Source organism: Akebia trifoliata, chromosome 9 (genome assembly GCF_017979445.1).
Source record: "Akebia trifoliata isolate Shusen 1 chromosome 9, ASM1797944v1, whole genome shotgun sequence".
Classification (NCBI taxonomy): Eukaryota; Viridiplantae; Streptophyta; class Magnoliopsida; order Ranunculales; family Lardizabalaceae; genus Akebia; species Akebia trifoliata.
Window position 1 is genome coordinate 24,074,800 of NC_141383.1, and position 17,785 is coordinate 24,092,584.

Here is a 17,785-nt window from a genome sequence, read left to right on the forward strand (position 1 = left end):
ATCTCTACAAGCTGGACTTGAACCGACGACATCAAAGTTGCTGCATCTGCCCTTCTATCCACTTTGATATGTAACACATAAAGAGTGCAAACATGATTTTATATTATTATTTGTGAATGTTGTTACAATGTAAACCTATTTGTTCAATCAAGAAAACATTTATTTTCTCGCAAATATATTTCTAAGGAACACCAATATCACTCATGCCATCCTCCACTCCTTTCTTAACAAGTTGTGAGCATTCAATACCCCCAACAGTTGTGGACCCCTCTCTTATTTTGTAGCTTTTCTAACAACTAAAATCACTGTGCAACAACTTTTTTGTCCCGGGGAAAGGGCGTCAAGTGAAACACTCACCAAATGGGATTAGCAACCAAAAAAAGAAATTTGGGTGCTTGGGTAGCTAAGAAAGGAGAGTATGTCATGTACCACGATGGCATTGCCACTTCATATCTTGAGATCATCAGACACAGCTGAAGGTATGCAGTGTGTCGTGAGAATATCAAGGGTTGCTGCCTTAGCATTCTTAGTCTGTAGGACCACTATCTGCACTTGGAAAGAGAGAACTCAATCATTTTAAGTATATAAAAAAAAAGTTAAAAAGTGTAAATGGACAAATGTGTCGAGAGAGAGACCTGCTGGTACTCGAGATCAAACTTCAAAAATTCATCATCACAATGCTCAACCATGGTAGCCAAGCCCTTCAGGTTCTTGACAGGTTTACAATTGAAGGTGAGAACCTAAGTAAGCACGGAGGGGTTAAAGGAAGAAAGCTATAACAAGTTAACAACATGAGCAGTGGTATCAGGCAGCTATTATTCCAACCTGAGTGTTAACGATTTCTTCGTACCCAATATTGATATCAGCCACAAGCACCTAACACAAGTTTGCCAAAACTTAGAGCTAAATGAAGATGTTGCCAAAAGAGGAAACAAATAAAAAGAAAATAAACCTGAGAAATCACTACAAGCTGCTCGTCCTCTGATTGTGCCATCGCGTGCAAGTGCTTTTCCAACAGTTTGACGGGTGCATCATATTCGTAGTCCTTTCCATACTGGTGACAGTGAAAAAAACATAGCTAAGTACTAACACGCAACAGCATGCAATCTCGATCATGAACCAACTGTTTTCACGTAAATAAAGACGCAAGTTGACACTTATTTGAGAGAATTGAGTGCTCTTAGGAGTTGGGACCATTGGGCATAAATAAAACAACCAACAGAAGTTGTGATTTGAGTGACATGATGTTAAAGTAATGCCATACACAACAGAAGATAAAATAGAAGGGGCACAGATGTTGTGATAAGAGAGCTCACATTTTCAGTTTCTAAGGACAGATCACTAACAGAAGGGGCAGATAAGATGTGTACAAACTACTAAAATAATGCTACACATAACACTCAGAATTTTGTAAATTAGTTGGCAAGTAAGAAGATAAAATAGGTCATACAACCAAAATATATGTTTGCTTAAATAAATTATGGATCCACCACAATGGATTTTCTATATAAAAAACGAATGTCAATCTAGGTCATCAATGTTGGGCTTTCCCTAGGATCGGCCAAAAACAAAATTTTCTTTTTCATAAAACATATAATCATTGATCTTTCATTATTGTCAGGAAAAAAGATTCACATATAGCACAAGATATGCATAAGCATACATACATGACACGTGTAAATTTACTTGTATACACACAAATATAAAGTTGCATGATTTTACTTTACATAAGTCATTGAGGCGTACCTCAGATCGGAGATATGGAACAGATACACTCGTAAATACGAATCCAGCGATAATGTAATACGAAGGAGGCCTGCCCTTTATGTGTGCAGGTATAAGCCGTTTGTGAGTTGCAAGTTTTATGTTAAATTCAAAAATCTCAGAATTGCGGAGAACTTTAACAACAGCATCCTCTCCAGTATATTTTTGAGAAACAAGGTAACTAAAACCAATGCGCTCCCCATGCCTAAAAGGGACTGAAAAAACACCAAGAAAGAAAGTGAATATAATGGATAATTACACAAGGACAGGATTAGGACCAACATAAGAATTAAAGAAAAAAGAAGCGAGACTTCAACATGTCATTGTCCTTCATTTGAGAATGTTCTAATTCCAAAATTGTGCAGCCCAATGTCAAACTAAAGCTACTAATAATTCAACTAAACATTTAGTCTAAGGATTTTAAGTGATATTTTCACCAAATATCATGACAACAAACAAGAGAGAAAAGCATTTAAGGATACATTTGGAGTGGTAAAGCTATCTCAACATAATATGTTTGCCTGTGGTATAGGAACATATATTTTACAAATTTCTGATTTTGTGCTTTTTAACATATTTTCTTGCTTCAACTTCAGTGATAAAGCATTTGGTAAAATGGCCTCCAAGCAAACACAGCATATGGTAAGCTTACCATGTTCAAAACTAAAGTTTGTTAATGTCTTTAAATCACTCATTTGTGGATTGAAAAATCATCCATTACTCAACAAAAAAACAATTTTAAAAAAAGAAAAAGACCACCGTGTACCCAACAAATGGATTCTAGAGCCAAGCACGCAACACAAGTTTATGTACTACTCATATGTGTCGTGTTTAAATTTAAAAAAAAAATAGTGTTTATTGCCGTTCCTTTTGCACCTTTTTTTTCACTTTAATATGAATTATTCATTCATCAAGCAATAGTTATTGCTTAATTTTATGAAAATGGGTACCATAATTTAGTGTAGACTAGGTCCAACACTTCATAAAAACTAAAATAATGCTTGCCTGTTCCATCATTAGCAATATCAATTCTATCAAAGCTAAGGATGATGTCGGATGGCTTCAGAACTTGAAATTCTGGAGCAGTGGGCTCAATTCTTCTAATACGAACGCCCTTCTGGTCTGAACCCATCCCCATTGCCATGCGTAGATCAGGATTTTCCATCTTCTGCCACTCAACCCCAAGAGTTGGGAAACCTGGCAAATAGCAAATAGTCTCCATATTTTAAACAAAAAGCAGAAAAAGGGTGCCAACTTCAAGCATTCCACCAAAAAATAGTCGAAGACATTCTCAAATTATGTAGAAATTATGATGCAAGAAAGAGATAAATTGATAACAGAAACCCATTGATGTCAAGCAGGACAATTAAAGAAACCAAATAAAGGATATTAAACAAGAGTTGAATTTAAAAGACCTGTATATTCTCCGTTCCTCTCATAATCCTTAATGAAGTGCATGATGACAGGTGTTGGGATCACATAACCGATATTTTCTACATCTTCGTGTTTAAGAGACTGAAATGCTATACCCACACAACTTCCCTTGTCATTAAAAGCAGGTCCACCAGAATTTCCCGAGTTTATAGCTGCATCTATCTACAAAAAATTGGGGGGTCTCAGGTCGTTAAGTCATTAAGTCGATAGGTAAGAGAAAAAAGGAAATACTTAAATCCAATTTTTTTTGCTAAGTATATTTAACCCAAATTCTCATAACCTGCAATCCCAAGAGCTCGGTCGACCCATGAACATAAGATAAGATTTCCATGCGCGAAACGACACCACTCGTCACAGAAATTGTGTCTCCCCCAATTGGGTAGCCCACAACAGTGACAGCATCTTGGAGTGCAGGCAACGACCCAAACTCCACTGGCGAAACACCTTCCCAGAAATCATCATCGTTGACCGTCAGCATTGCTGCAAAATCAGAAAATATGAAAATAGTGCACTTCAAATCATGGTACCCAGAATCAAAAACCATAAATATCCACTTATTTCACTCACTAAACTCATCCCAAAACAAGACAGTCCAAAGATCTTTAATACCCATTCTCAAACAAGATATTACCTTACAATCCAGAATCCCAAACTATAAATATTCACTTGTTTCGCACATTAATTCATCCCAAAACAATACAACCCAAAGATCCTTAATACCCATTCTCAAAAAACATATTACCTTACAACCCACAATCACAAACTATAAATATTCAATTGTTTCATATATTAAGTCATCCCAAAACAAGACTAACCCAAAGAACTTTAATACCCATAACTCAAACAACTTACTACCTTACAACCAAGAATCACAAAGTATAAAATTCACTTGTTTCACACAGTAATTCATCCAAAACAAGACAACCCAAAATATCTTTATACCTGTATTTCAAACAATATATTACCTTACAACAACAAAGTAAATTAAGAGGGGAAAGAAAAAAAACCAATCTTTACCTATATCACACTCAGTTCCTATAGCAAGAACTGTTGCCAAATACTTTGTATCAGACCCTCTCTTCTTGAGCTTCACCTGTGTATAATGCTCTACTGAATGCGCATTCGTAAGTACTCGTCGCCCCCCAATAATAAACCCACTACTACCCGAACTATACTGTCGCTTTCGCTGCCATGGCAGTGAGAAATTGGGCTCTGTGTGGACACAAAAAACCTTAACAACCGCATCCATCGAAGGAACCACTCTCACCCCATCATCTAATCTGGGTGTTGAATCAAGAACCGTAATTTGCCTTGCGTGATCACCAGAAGCATCAACCGATACAGCAAGAACACAATCACCATTGTTTTCGACAGCACGAGAAGTCCTTCTAACAGTACAAGAGTTGGTACCGGTATCGGGTTTCTTTGTCTGCGTTTCGGTGGTTTTCCGAGGCCTTCCACATCCCTTGCGAGTGATTGGGATATCGGATTTGGATGTTTCGGGTTTGTTGATAGAGAGAATTTCGTCCATGGCGGAAGAGGAGGTGGTGCCTGGATTGGTCATGTGGAAATCCATGGTTTCTGCGAGTGGACTTTTGGGTTTTCGACCTCGTTTCCTCTTAGTTTCTCCCATCTTAACTAGGGTTTCTTTGGGAGAGAGAGAGAGAGAGAGAGAGAGAGAGGGCACTGGTTTGCTGTTGATTCGGCAATCGGCAAGTGGTTGGAAAGTAGAACTTCAGATAAAAATTCGTTTTTTTTCCTGTTTTTGATAAATAATGATAAAATTTTCTATAATTGAAATTTATTTCTTAAAGTTTTCAATTTTTTTTCATGGCGTAGTGATTGTTTGTAATTTGATTCATAAATATTGTTTAATATGAGATTTGACAATAATGTCTTGATGTTAAAAAAAAATTTAATTTTTCAATATGAGATTCCTTGATGGTTAACTTTCTTTTTAGCACCACGAATGTCTAATTAAGCATGGAATCATGTTATCATGCATAAATATTTAATTTTTAAAAAAAATTATGTTATAAATTTAAAATAAATATCTAATGTATTATATTTTTTTATAAATTTTAATATATATTTTGTATTTACCATTTTTTCTCGTTTTATTCCTTTTTTTCTTACCCTTTTTCAAAGTTTTTCCTTACCATTTTAAATTCACATTCCAACTTTATTACTATGGGTTGAATGGCTCACTTTAAAAAAATAGTGTCAACTTTAGTTATATTGGTAAAAACGTGTGGAGAGTTGATCCCACTACCTAAATTCAAACCCTATTATACCCATTTTCATGTTAAAGTTTGTAGACACCAAAAAATTGCATGGTTAATATTGAAAAGAATTAAAGAATCAAGAAACCTGCAACCAAAGAATTTCAATTCATTGAGTGTTACCTATTTCAAAAAACAAAAGATTTTTAAATTTTTTAATTTAAGCTTAATCTTAAGTAGCCAACAGCCAAACTTAATTTTACCTTGGTTGTTGGTCACCTAATGTCAAGGTAAAATTTTCTTTTGACCTTCACTAATGTAATGTTAAGGTAAAAATTATTTTGGCCTTCACTTACCTGAAGTCAACCTAAATTTGTTTTAACCTTAACTTACTTAAAGTCCTTTACAAATTTGTTTAGACTTTCACTCAAGTAAGATCTAGTCTAAGCTTGAAATGAGTATTTAAGGAATTTATTTCTTGAACCCCTCTATCAATTATTAATTCCTCAAGAAAATCCAATCAATTTTCAAAATTCAATTAAGGTAACTAACATTTAAACTTATTATTATTATTCTTAATTAAAGGTCATACCTTCTAAATTCAATGCAAATTGACGAAGGTTAAGGGATCTTGACCCTTTTGCCCATCTATAAGAATTCTCTGATTTCTCAAATGAAAATATGTTTAAGAAAATAATCACTCAATTTTATAAATTACGTAAATTGGGAAAGGAATCATAATTTTACTCTTTCACACATGAATATAGTTTCGTTTAAGCTGTGTTTGGATTGAGAGAAATGGAAAGAAGAGAAGAGATAAGAAGAGAAAATAAATGAGTTTCTCTCCATTTTTTTAGTTTGGATTGTTAAGTGAGGGAGAGAAGTGTAAAAAATGGGAAAGAAGAGGAGAGAAAAATAGGTAAGTTTTCTTTCTCTCCAGAAGGAGAGAAGAGGAGAGAAATAAGGAGAATTCCTTTTAAAATATTTAATAATTCCTACTCTGATATTTTAAAATTTCAAAGTTGTCCCAAGTTCTCCCCTGTCAATCCAAATATGGTCGAGAAAAATTGAGTTTCTCTTCGTTCTTGTTTGATGCGTTTCTTCTCACCCTTATTATAACGGTAACATCCTTGCCAGAACGCCACTACTGGTGATATATATTTGGATTTTAAATGATTGAAATGGGTTATTTCTGTGCATTTGATTTTTGATTGCCTCCCCTACTGCATATATTTCTCCTTCTCTTTAATAATTAGTTTTGGAAACCCAGGGAGTCTGTTTCGAATACCAGATGTTTGATGAAATGCCAGAACAAGGAGCAATCATAAGAACTCTCATGGTTTGGCTAATATTTTTAGTGAAATATCAAGTGGGGTTCATATGTTTATGAATTATTAAGTGGTACCCTTGAAGTTTTTTTAGTGGATTAAATATCTTTAATCTTTGAAACCCTTTTAGTATTAAGTATTTCTTTGTTTTCTTGTGTTTCTCTTCTCATTTTTGAATTTGTTAGTAAGTTTTGCTTTATTTAGTAGGCCATATAATGCAAAGACATAGTAGAGTTTTGGGTGTTTGTTCTACATGGTAGTACAAATAAAAATAAAAGCTAAAAAAACCTTCATCTTTGTCTCTTCTCCTATGGTGTTTTTGGTCTCAGATTGCTTCCTTTATTTGATTTGCGAATTCAAGGGTGAGAATTCTATGGGTGTGACATCCCGACTTTTGGAGTGTTGCCTTAGGTGGGACCAAGTCATTGTATACCGGGAGCTTGCTCGACCCCAAAGAGAGAAGGGTTTAACTTTCCGCACCATTAACCATAGGTGCTTTTGGTTTATTGGCTAGTAGGCTTACATCAAATGGTATCAAAGCCAGAACCACGTATTAGGTTCAAACCTCAACCTGGGATCTCAAAAGGAAGGGTACCGGAGTTAAATCTGCCACAAAGTGGATCCCAAGGGTATAGCAAAAGGGTTGGCCTAAGAAGGGTACCCAAGTTAAAGCACCACAAAGTCCGAAGAAAAGGGCTACATGTGGAGCTTTGAAAGAAGAGTACTAGGAGACAACCACCACAAAGTGAGCCATCATGAACGTCGAAGATTGTGGTGGTATGTTACTATCCCAAAGAGATAAGGGCACAACTTTTCACACCATTAACACTTGGGTGTCTTTGGTGTATTGGTTAGGACAATGTGATAGTTGGTTCGGTTCATCTCAACAAGGGCGAACAGGATAGGTGGGAATGGAAGAGGGTAAAGGATTCGAGATTTTTTGTCAGATCCTTCTTTGAGAGCCTCAACCCATGTGCAGAGTGATCCCTCTTGGGGTCCATAGTTTGGTGTAAGCCTATTCCCTCTAAAATCTCTTTTGTTGTTTGGTTGGCCTCCCTTGGTAGGATACTCACGATGGATAATTTGATTGTTTGCGGTTGGATCACCCCTAATTGTTGTCCACTTTGTTTGAAAGACGAGGAATCTATGGATCATATTTTAATTCACTGCTCATTCTCTTCTATTATTTGATCATATTTCCTTGGTCGGTTTCGCATTTATTGGGTCCTTCCTCGTAAATTTTCCTCCCTGTTAGTTGTATGGGCTAATAATGACTTTCATTCCAGAAAAAGACTTCTGTGGGTTATGCTTCCCTCGGCTATTGCTTGGGGGGTTTGGAACGAGAGAAACAACATGGTGTTCAATAGTATGATTAGAAGCTCGCATGCAGGTTTTTTTGGAGATCTTAGGCTCTCTGTACCTTTGGTCAAAACAGTATAAAGAGTTTGCGGGATTTTCCTTCAATGATTTTGTCTTTAGATGGAACGATCTTTGTAATCATTGATGCTTTATTCTCATTCTTGTTCTTTGTGAAGCTTCCTTGGCCTCCTTGTATTTTGTTTTTTCCTTTATCAATATATTACACTTTTCAAAAAAAAAAAAAAACAGTGTGATAGTTGGTAACAAGAATCTCCCTACGGGTAGTGTAGAGAACACAATAGTCAGCTTTTGTAGGGCATGTTTTATTATGTTCTTCCATCCCTCTAAGGCATCTATGTAATATTGCATACACAACACACACATGGATGTTTATGTGAGTTCCGTGTTGTGATGCTAATTGGTTGGATTCTTGAAGATGGTCCTTGTGTAGATTTTTAGGTTGCATGATCGATAATACTAGCTTTTAGTTATGTGTGTGCATGTTTGCTCTAATATTTTTGGTGAATGAAATGTAGATGGCAAGTCTAAACGATGAAATCTTACAAAAAAGAAAGGTAGCGGCAATTGTTGCAGTATCCGCTGCGACTACTACGGTTGCAGCAACAGCTTATCTATTGTTAGATACACCAAGAGAGTGGGTTGCAATCAATGAAATGGTTGAAAAGATGAATGCTAAGCTCGATGCGATCACTAAGTCAATAGATCCCATGTATTTTGCGAACATGTTATATGCGGAGGTGATGGTGACAGAAGGATTTAGTAGCAAATATTTGGATCGTGCATTTGCATTCTTGATGAGAGACTACTTGGAGGCGCAAATATTTCTTGCAAGAAATAAAGAATCCAGGAAGAAGATGTTGGAGGGATTGCGTGAGAATATTGGTGACATTTAGGAGAGCCTTTCAGAGTCTCTTGAGTCATTAGTTTGTGTTTTCTGATTTTGTAGTTGCTTGATGGATTATGGATGTCGTCATGTGATGCTTCTATGGATGTCAATTGGGTAGTTTTCAACTTTACGGATGGTTTTGTTTGTATTGGTTCCTTACATTACCAAACAGTTAAATGTGTAGTAAAGGGTATGGTTTTAAAACTCATTTTGACGTCTCGTCTCGTTCAACAATAAGAAAAATGAACCATGGTTTAAAATCTCGTCTGATATATTTGACTTGTCTGTCCGTCTCGTGGTGGATGATACCGAGAAATATCGGATGAGATTTAAAACCATGGTAATGGGTGTGTTCTCTAATTTGCCTCGTACCACATTGTATTTGTGGGATGCAGGCCTGGCACATATATAAGAGGGGCTTGTGATTTCATGTTTTAATTAAATGTGAATATGGATTGAAGATAAGCAAGGGTTTAATAACTTTTCTTTGTAAATAATTTCAGTGCTCTATCAAATAATTTTTCCGACCACTACCAATCACTTGCAAATGATTTTGATTTCAAATTTTTGTAGCGAATCAAGCAGGCTCTCTTTGATATGCCCTCAAATCACTGCAAATGCAAATATTTGCAAAGAATCTAGCATTAGCATGTGCTTGTTGATGTAAATCATTTGGATCCACATTTTAAAACAAATTGGGTAAAGTTTGCAGTAAAAAATTATCACAAATCTGTCTGTTTTTTCTTCAATTCTTCCACCATAAATAGTCACCAGTACCACCACCTTCTCTCTCTGTTGTTGTATGGGTGGCATTTGATGGAGAAGTAAATAAAACCATGGTCAAGTTTATGAAAACTTGACCGATATTTTCTAAGCATCGAATGTGTCATCTCGGATCACTATGAAAAACCTGTAAGGAATCTCAAATATACAACAAAACCCAGATGGGTATGTCTAAATCACTTCTGTTTGGGGCTAAAATTCTAACTGTAAAGATGACAAATGCAAGGGGGTTCCTAATCGTCCAATCGACTTTCCTACCTCAAATATCAACCCAATCGGATAATGGTGACCCTTCCAAGAGATGAACCTTTTTTTACAGTGATCATTGAATATATTATTGATGGTCGAGAATAATAAAATCGATCAATCTTGGTCTCAATTGGCTGATCTGGCACGTGAGCATGAACACCATATGGTTCAAAAATTAAACCACTTTGTGCATCAGTGTCTTACTATAAAATTTAAGAGAAATAAAACCCGGAAAAAAGAAAAGAAAAGAAAAAAGAATATTCTTGTACTTCAGATAATTTACAACAACAGAATCCATACGAGTATGCTGATGGCAGGAATCAACTCTTAAAAAATACAATAGACAATAGCTCTAAATGATTTCTTTAGAAATGGAAGAACTCAGTGGTTATCGCTGATATATTCTTATCTGTGGGCAGTACAAGTAGAATGTCAAACTTTTGCAAATCCATTTACCTTGGAAATTCATGAAACGTGATAATTGTCAGCACTTGAGATATCCAACTCTGATGGGTTGTTGAGGACCGTTAATTTCTTGCACATCAAGTGCTTACGTCGCTGAATTGTCAACAAGATCAAAATGCTATCCGTCTTGATGATATTGTAACCTGCTTTAGTATACATGTTGAATGGAGCTGTATCGATCATTCTGCAATGCAAGTACACTTCTTGTGAAGTATTACTCATCTTACATATAAGTTCCTCACAAGCCTTCAGAAGATGCCAACCAATGCCCTTCCTGAAAAGTACAAAAACAAACATTTGAGAATTGGGTTCCATATGATTGAATCCTAATGAAATAAGGAGATTTCAAGGTCCATCTCTTAGCTTCATTATGATTAGATTAAGTCAAACATATGAAGCTAATCTGAGCTAGATTATTTCCCATCCACACCTAAGGTGGAAAAGAAATAGAGAATTATGGCTTAAATGACTAAGGCACTCATACACATACTGTGAAGGGTCGACCAAGGGTCCACTTAGAATTCGTGTGTCTCCAATCAAAATTTGACAATAAGGGCTCCAAAAATAGACATGTTAACTCGATTTTTGTGTAGAGTGCAAATTCAAATACAATTACTCAAACTCATCATCTATCTCTCCTTGTATTAAATATGAGTCACAAACCAATCAGATTGTCTCGAGGATAACACTATAAAGCTCTATGATTATTCACTATTTAGTAATTAAAATAAATCTAGTAATTGTTAGTTTGATATTTAATATTTTTTCTAAAAGGATTGAGTTGTGATTGATCATGATTACCAGAGATTTGATTGAGGATGTGTTTGATCGTGTATATTGACTTTGCTATCTCTGGGAAGTAGGTTAAAAAGTAAGGGTTAAAGGATTTAAGTTGAGGAAAGAAGAAATATTTGGGAGAAATTATTTGTGAGGTTTTGCCTCCTTGAAGAGCCAAGACATATGGAGGTCGATCCCCTTGAAGTGGTCATACAATACACTGATACAGAATATTAGTTTATTTTTATTTTTCAGGTTCATAATAAATGGTATCACGTCCCTTTCTAATGCTAAAGATTGTGGGTACAATGGAGGACGGAAATGTTGAGATGGTTACAGGTCGGAGGAACCCCCTCAAAGGAGTTATTAGGAAGACATCCTCGAAGTGGTCACCCTTTCTTTTGGGACTATTCAAGAATCACACTATACTCACGTGATTATCTGAAGATGAGAAATACTTGAAGAACAGATTTTGATCAATAGAATATTTGAAGATCCTACAATTATTATTTTATTTTTTTCAAATTTAACCTTGAACAGAAGGTTTCTTCAAATGGTGGTGGAATGTTATGGGTCCTATTTCGTAACTAAAATAACTTCAATACTTATATGATTTTACAGGGATTAGGATATCTTGATGTTCCCATCTCATCTCCAAGAACTAGATTATAAATAAGGGTTTAGGGATTTAAGTTGAGGGAAGAAGACATAGTCGAGTGAAATCCTTTATCAAATTTTGTACCCTTGAAGAGGCAAGATGTATGGAAGTCGGGGTCCCATAAAGTGCTCATGTCAAGAACAAGAACCCATTTGGCTAGAACAGTGAATCAATAATCATAGAAACTAACACAAACTCATAAAATGATACAGAGTTCTATTTTTCAGTTTTGTAACAGATTACCCAAGAAATAAAAAAATTACTGAAACAACCATAATATATTTAAAAAAAACACTCAAGAACAAGAACCCATTTGGGCAGAACTTTGAATCAGCAATCATAGAAACTAACACAAACTCGTGAAATGATACAGAGTTTTATTTGTTATGTTTATTTTACAGTTTTGTAACAGATTATGCAAGAAATAAACAAAATACTAAAACAACCACACAAAAAAAAAAGACTCAAGAACAAGAACCCATTTGGGCTAGAACAATGAATCACTAATTATAGAAACTAAAACTCAAGAAATTATACATAGCAGTATTACCTCCGAAGTGGTTTCTTCACCGTCATGTTACATATATACGGTGAATCCTTTGGCGCAGTGGGCGTCGGGGGAGACGCATTTGCACCCTTTTTATTGAAAGAAATCTCAACTGTCCCAGCCAATTCCTGTTCTCCATCTTTTCCTCTATAAAATCCGATAAGTGTTGCCGTGTTCGGCATTAAATCTCTTCTCTCAATCATATATTGTTTCACCAAGAACCCCAATAGAGTGACATAACCAAAAGGCAACAACATTGACTCTGCAAATGATTCTGAGAGTAACCCAACAGTTATATCCATCTCTTTTTCTTCCATCACACGGATACACAAGGACCCAGATTCAAATTCATGGAAATATCGAAAATTTTCGAGAATTCGAAGCTTCTCAACTTCTTCAAGATTAAGAAACTTACCTGTTCTTGTGTTAAGGTATGATTCAGAAGAAGAATGTGATGAGGAGAATGATGGGGTGAAGTTGCAACGGTCAAATTTATGGAGAAGGAGAAGAGGGTGTGTAGGTGTGAAGGATAGTGTGTGATGTGGTTGAAGGAAATGGGTTTTGAGGGAGGAAGATTTGTGGTATTGTTGAGGGTCTAAGAAGAGAGAGGGAGAGATGATTGCAGCCATGGATGAGATAAAAGATTCAAATTTCAATATCTTTGTTTATTTGCACCATCAAATCAAGAAAAATAGAGGAATAAATCTAGTTTACTCATCTTGAACTTACCTCTTTTTCAACTTTGATTGACAAACAGATATGAAAATGTGTGGTGTTGATGCAAGTTAGTTAAAATCTGAGGAGACCCAACACACTGCAAATTTTCAGGGAGTTGAGATTCAAGGAGAGAGAGAGAGAAATGGGTTATGTTGTTATGAACTTGTGATGGATTGAGTTTTCTTCAATTTGTATTTCATACAAAGCCTTTCCATGAAATAGGTTTCCAAGTATCCAACTAATTGTTCCTCAAACCTAAGTTCCGAAACCAGAGATTTTATTGGGTGTTTTAGATATGCCCTTCCAGGTTTTCTTGAATATTTGATGTACCTTATATGTTTTCAATCTCATGACCTACCCCTTGACCTCGGATTTATTAGAGCAACTCCAGTGCAAATAGGCATATCTGCTAGGCGTTTTATTCGTGGAGAGTGATTTTGCCTATTCAAGGAATCTTCACTCCAATCATACATAGTCAAAATGACTCTCCACAAATTCAACTATGGTAAAATATTTCACAATTGCCATCATTTTTAACCACTAACATATAGAAAAAGAGAAACTCATTCTCTTCTTTTATCTCTCCCACTTTCTCTTTATTTAAAATATTTCAAATTAGAAAGCTGAAATGTGTTGGAGTGATTTTGGAGAGTTCTGACTCTGTAAAATGATAGTTAGGAGAAGATACAGCCCGAGCCCAAGTGTGTTGGAGTTACTCCTAAAAGACTAACGAGAAAGGACATAAATGCTCTCATCCTCAAACTTTTGACAAAAAACCCTTGATTTTTCTCTCCAAAACTTGTCATATTCAATCTCTTAATAAAAAAAAATTGCCCCCATCTTCAACCCCAAGATTTGACATCCTTCAACCTTCAAATCTTGAGAAGAAAGATAAGATTTTTTTTTTTTTTTTGAGGAGTTGAAGAGGATGGATTTTTTATATTAAAAAATCAAGTATTTTCGACATGAGGTTGAAGACCATGGATTGAAGGGGATGTTGAAGAGTTCGAAGATGACACATTTTGGGAGAAAAATCAAGATTTTTCAGTTAGTGGTCGAAGATGAAGACATTAGTGTCATTTTTCATTAGTATCTTAGAATGACCGAGGTCAAGGGGGTATATCGTCAATTTCAAAATACAGGGGAGAGAGGGGGGGTATTATCACCAAAACCCCAAGGGGTATATCAAAATTACCCAATTTTAATTGATCAAATGATTCCGCACCATCGATTACTCAATACATTTTACATAATTTGTTGACTTTTGGTGCAAATGGTTGATTGGATCAATAGGATCATCCACTCAATCGATAATGTAAAGGCTCAAACACAATGGCTAGAAATCTTCAAACAAGATGATTTTAGTGAGTATATCCACCAAAGATGTGCTATAAGAAATCAATGGTCCGAACAATTATAGAGATAAGACATGAATTAACTTGAGCATGGGAGTGTCTCTGGCAAATGAATGAATGACGCCATGCTTACATCTTATAAATATATGTATGATGAAATGTAACAAAAATGCAAACCCCTTTTTCCCAAACTCAGTGAAGGAAGGAACCTTCTTCCTTGCTCAACACTTCCATCAACAAATCGCTCCATGCATCGATAGGCCCTGGTAGACACCAATGAACACAATCGTTGATATCTTCGATCCCTAACTCATTCCAATGGGAATCAGGGTGTCCATCAGGCCTCATCAACATAGCCTTGGTTACATCTATAGCTTCAAATCTAATCCCACTCTTCTCTCCTTTCTTCTTTGCTCTCTCAAACTCTTCTACTTGAATGGTTCTAACTTCCCATTCAATACCTCCCAAGATAACCTCTCCTTCACTCAAGGGACTTGTTCTATTGCAATTCCCCCCAGTTTTCCAAGTACCATTTTCAAAATGTGAAGGTGAGAAAGTCCTGAGCAAAGTAAGTAGACCCTTACAATCCTTACAACCGTTGATGTACTCAAAGGCTGTTCGAAAGACCCTTTGAAGGGCAAACCCAATGCCTAAATCAGGGACGTTGGCTTCATTACAATACAAGCATCCAATTAATTTTCCTCCTTCATATAAGTAGTTCTTTCGGAAGAACCAATGGGCATTGGAGATGATGGCGTAATCCACATCCGAAAGTTTTTGGGCCCATTTGTCGTCGATCTTGTCAAGGTGCAAGTTAAAGGCACCGGTGAACCAACCATCAATTACTCTTTCTTCTCCTGTCACAAGGAATTTTGACCAAAAGAGCACGATTGTGAAGTTGTGAGAAGGGAAATACCACGTTCCGAATGGATCCTCTTTTGGTGTTTGATCCTGCAAAATATCGAATTTCATTATAACAAGTAGATACATTAACAATTTTCCTCAGTGCCTCATTCTTTATCGGGTCCCAAGTTCAATTGCAATTCAATTATGGGGGTGAATGGTAATTACTGTTAACCAATCAAGTACTCCACAAGACTGATTTGTTGGAGGGGGAAAACTATGAATATAAGAGAGTCACGGGGCTTAGGGTATGACACACCAAGAGTGGATGAAAATATACAGTCAACACTCCCCTCACCCACAAAGGTGGAAAGAGTCGAACCCGTGACCTATACGAACCTAGCGCTCTACCACCATGTTAACCAACCAACTACTCCAAAAGACCAATATGTCAGAGAGGAGGAGAACTATAAATGTAAGAGAGTCATAAGAATTAACTAGGGCATGACACACCCAAGAGTGGAGGAAAGTATACATTCAACACTCCCCTTTACCCATAAGGGTGGAAAGACTTGAACTAATGATCTATACGAACCTAGCGCTCTGATACCATGTTAAACAACCAACTATTCAAAAGATTGATATGTTAGAGAGGGGGAAAACTATGAATATAAGAGGTGGGTCACAAGGCTTAACAAGTTATCACGAAGTTGTAATGCATTTGTGATTGAAATTCATGTTTTAAGCATCAACATTAATCTTTGTCTTGATGAAGAAGAATTTTTTTTTTATTTTAAGACTTACTTGAGAGAGGAGACAGAGGAGTGACTCCATATGGTTCCTAGCAACTGAGTCGCCTATAAACGCTAACGTCTTCCCTCGAACGATTCTCAAGAAATTCTTGGGTTCAAATTTTTGAAGCTCACATCCCTTTGGCTTCCATCTCCAATTCACAAAATCTAAATTCTTCCTTCCATGCCTGCCACAATTATTCGAGTCTGGAAGCATTGGGCAAGTCCAATTCGAATAACGTGATCCATTAAGGTCTGGAATCCATCGACCAGTAAACAAGTCACATTTACCATAATCTACATAATTACAACATCACTAGTAAGTATGTTGAAACATCTAAAAGTAAATAAATAAAATTCTGAAATGAAATATACTTGGCAATACCTTTGATTGGTTTGACGAGGAGAGTTTTGTCATTGAGGTGTTGTTTGGGAGTGATCAAAAATGGGTTTGGAGAATAGAGAAGAAACAAGGTGAAGATGGATGTTAAACATGATAAACACAACAAAAACAATCCTAATTTCTTCAACTTCATATATCTATGGTTCTTGTGGTTGTGAAGGTTTTCTTCTTCTAAAGTAAAGGCGTTCATGTTGTGTCATGGAGAGAGAGAGAGAGAGAGAGATTTCCAATGCATTAATGAGGATGATGAGGACAGATTCTGTAACTTCCCATTTTCTTAGAAAGGCTTTTGTAGCCTCAAACCTAGGGATCAGTACAAATGCATTGGGATTCATTGTCATTGAGTCTCCCTAAGAATCTTAATATCTTTCCATATACGTTTGAGAATATAATTAATGACAGATTTTTGCTTTCAAATGACACCCATTTCATTAATAGCCATAACATTTCTAAAAGAGTCGTGCTAGAGTGACACAGTATTCACTGTGATTCTCACAATTCTGACGTGGACATGCATAGATAACCGGAGATGATTTTTATTCGTATCACGAGGAAATACATCTATATGGAAAATGCTGAAATGAAAGTATTTACTGTGATTCTCACAAGTCTGACGTGGGTTGTGCACATAACCATAGATGTGTTTCCTCGCGATACGAGTAAAAACTATCTACGATTATGTATGCATGTCTATGTCAAAATTGTGAGAATCACAATAAATCTTGTGTCACCCAGCACGACTCTTTCTAAATTGTTCGCATTTATAATCTCACAAATCAATTGTAAATGAGTCATGATAATATGACTCGCCAGGTGGCATACTCAAATGATTCCATGACGTGACAAGTTAGTGCAATGTAGATCTGAATGCCCCGGGATACACGAGTGCACTTCCCTGTAAAAAAATGCATTCTGAGACATACAAATCCACAGTTACCGAACTTGTCCACGTCATGGAGTCATTTGAGTATGCCACTTTGCAGAGTCATATAATCAGGACTCTTTGTAAATACGTAATACATGGTATAGAAAAATGCTAAACTGACTTACTAGAACACTGGTGCGCACATAACCATAAATGTTTTCCTCGAGATATGAGTTTTATAATGTACTAGAGGCGTTTTGTGGCAAGAAATCCCCTAAATGATTGGCAGCACTAAAAATGTTGTAAATCCTTTGTAAG

The 17,785-nt window shown here is 36.1% G+C and overlaps 3 protein-coding genes and 1 long non-coding RNA gene across 4 annotated transcripts; 1 reads left to right on the forward strand and 3 right to left on the reverse strand.

Annotated features, from left to right (window-relative positions):
- Positions 1–83: 83 nt before the first annotated feature.
- Positions 84–4,916, reverse strand: DEG9 (DegP protease 9). Its single transcript, XM_086453214.1, has 9 exons — positions 4,216–4,916; positions 3,479–3,678; positions 3,180–3,360; positions 2,770–2,961; positions 1,747–1,979; positions 953–1,054; positions 826–876; positions 636–740; positions 84–546 (listed from the first exon to the last, which is right to left on the reverse strand). Exons 1-9 carry the CDS (start codon positions 4,829–4,831, stop codon positions 448–450), a joined length of 1,779 nt encoding a protein of 592 aa, XP_086309340.1. The 5' UTR covers positions 4,832–4,916; the 3' UTR covers positions 84–447.
- A 1,140-nt stretch (positions 4,917–6,056) lies between these two features.
- On the forward strand, positions 6,057–9,222 carry LOC147394876 (uncharacterized). Its single transcript, XR_015181299.1, has 2 exons — positions 6,057–6,541; positions 8,644–9,222. It is a non-coding gene; the product is annotated as an uncharacterized LOC147394876 (long non-coding RNA).
- A 1,072-nt stretch (positions 9,223–10,294) lies between these two features.
- On the reverse strand, positions 10,295–13,717 carry LOC147394877 (Acyl-CoA N-acyltransferases (NAT) superfamily protein). Its single transcript, XM_086453149.1, has 2 exons — positions 12,497–13,717; positions 10,295–10,785 (listed from the first exon to the last, which is right to left on the reverse strand). The coding sequence occupies exons 1-2, from the start codon at positions 13,120–13,122 to the stop codon at positions 10,512–10,514; spliced, it is 900 nt and encodes a 299-aa protein (XP_086309275.1). The 5' UTR covers positions 13,123–13,717; the 3' UTR covers positions 10,295–10,511.
- Positions 13,718–14,569: 852 nt separating this feature from the next.
- On the reverse strand, positions 14,570–17,266 carry LOC147394878 (xyloglucan O-acetyltransferase 4-like). Its single transcript, XM_086453148.1, has 3 exons — positions 16,585–17,266; positions 16,213–16,496; positions 14,570–15,516 (listed from the first exon to the last, which is right to left on the reverse strand). The coding sequence occupies exons 1-3, from the start codon at positions 16,790–16,792 to the stop codon at positions 14,758–14,760; spliced, it is 1,251 nt and encodes a 416-aa protein (XP_086309274.1). The 5' UTR covers positions 16,793–17,266; the 3' UTR covers positions 14,570–14,757.
- Positions 17,267–17,785: the final 519 nt, after the last annotated feature.

Excerpts from the sequence above, each read along its gene's own strand:
- DEG9 (XM_086453214.1), bottom strand. The coding sequence starts at position 4,831 with ATGGGAGAAACTAAGAGGAAACGAGGTCGAAAACCCAAAAGTCCACTC. Across the intron at positions 1,055-1,746 it reads TTCCATATCTCCGATCTGAG|TATGGAAAGGACTACGAATA; the intron begins GTACGCCTCAAT and ends CACTGTCACCAG. Across the intron at positions 877-952 it reads AGCTTGTAGTGATTTCTCAG|GTGCTTGTGGCTGATATCAA; the intron begins GTTTATTTTCTT and ends AACTTGTGTTAG.
- LOC147394878 (XM_086453148.1), bottom strand. The coding sequence starts at position 16,792 with ATGAACGCCTTTACTTTAGAAGAAGAAAACCTTCACAACCACAAGAAC. Across the intron at positions 16,497-16,584 it reads CCTCGTCAAACCAATCAAAG|ATTATGGTAAATGTGACTTG; the intron begins GTATTGCCAAGT and ends GTAATTATGTAG. Across the intron at positions 15,517-16,212 it reads TCCTCTGTCTCCTCTCTCAA|GATCAAACACCAAAAGAGGA; the intron begins GTAAGTCTTAAA and ends GATATTTTGCAG.
- LOC147394877 (XM_086453149.1), bottom strand. The coding sequence starts at position 13,122 with ATGGCTGCAATCATCTCTCCCTCTCTCTTCTTAGACCCTCAACAATAC. Across the intron at positions 10,786-12,496 it reads GTGAAGAAACCACTTCGGAG|GAAGGGCATTGGTTGGCATC; the intron begins GTAATACTGCTA and ends TGTACTTTTCAG.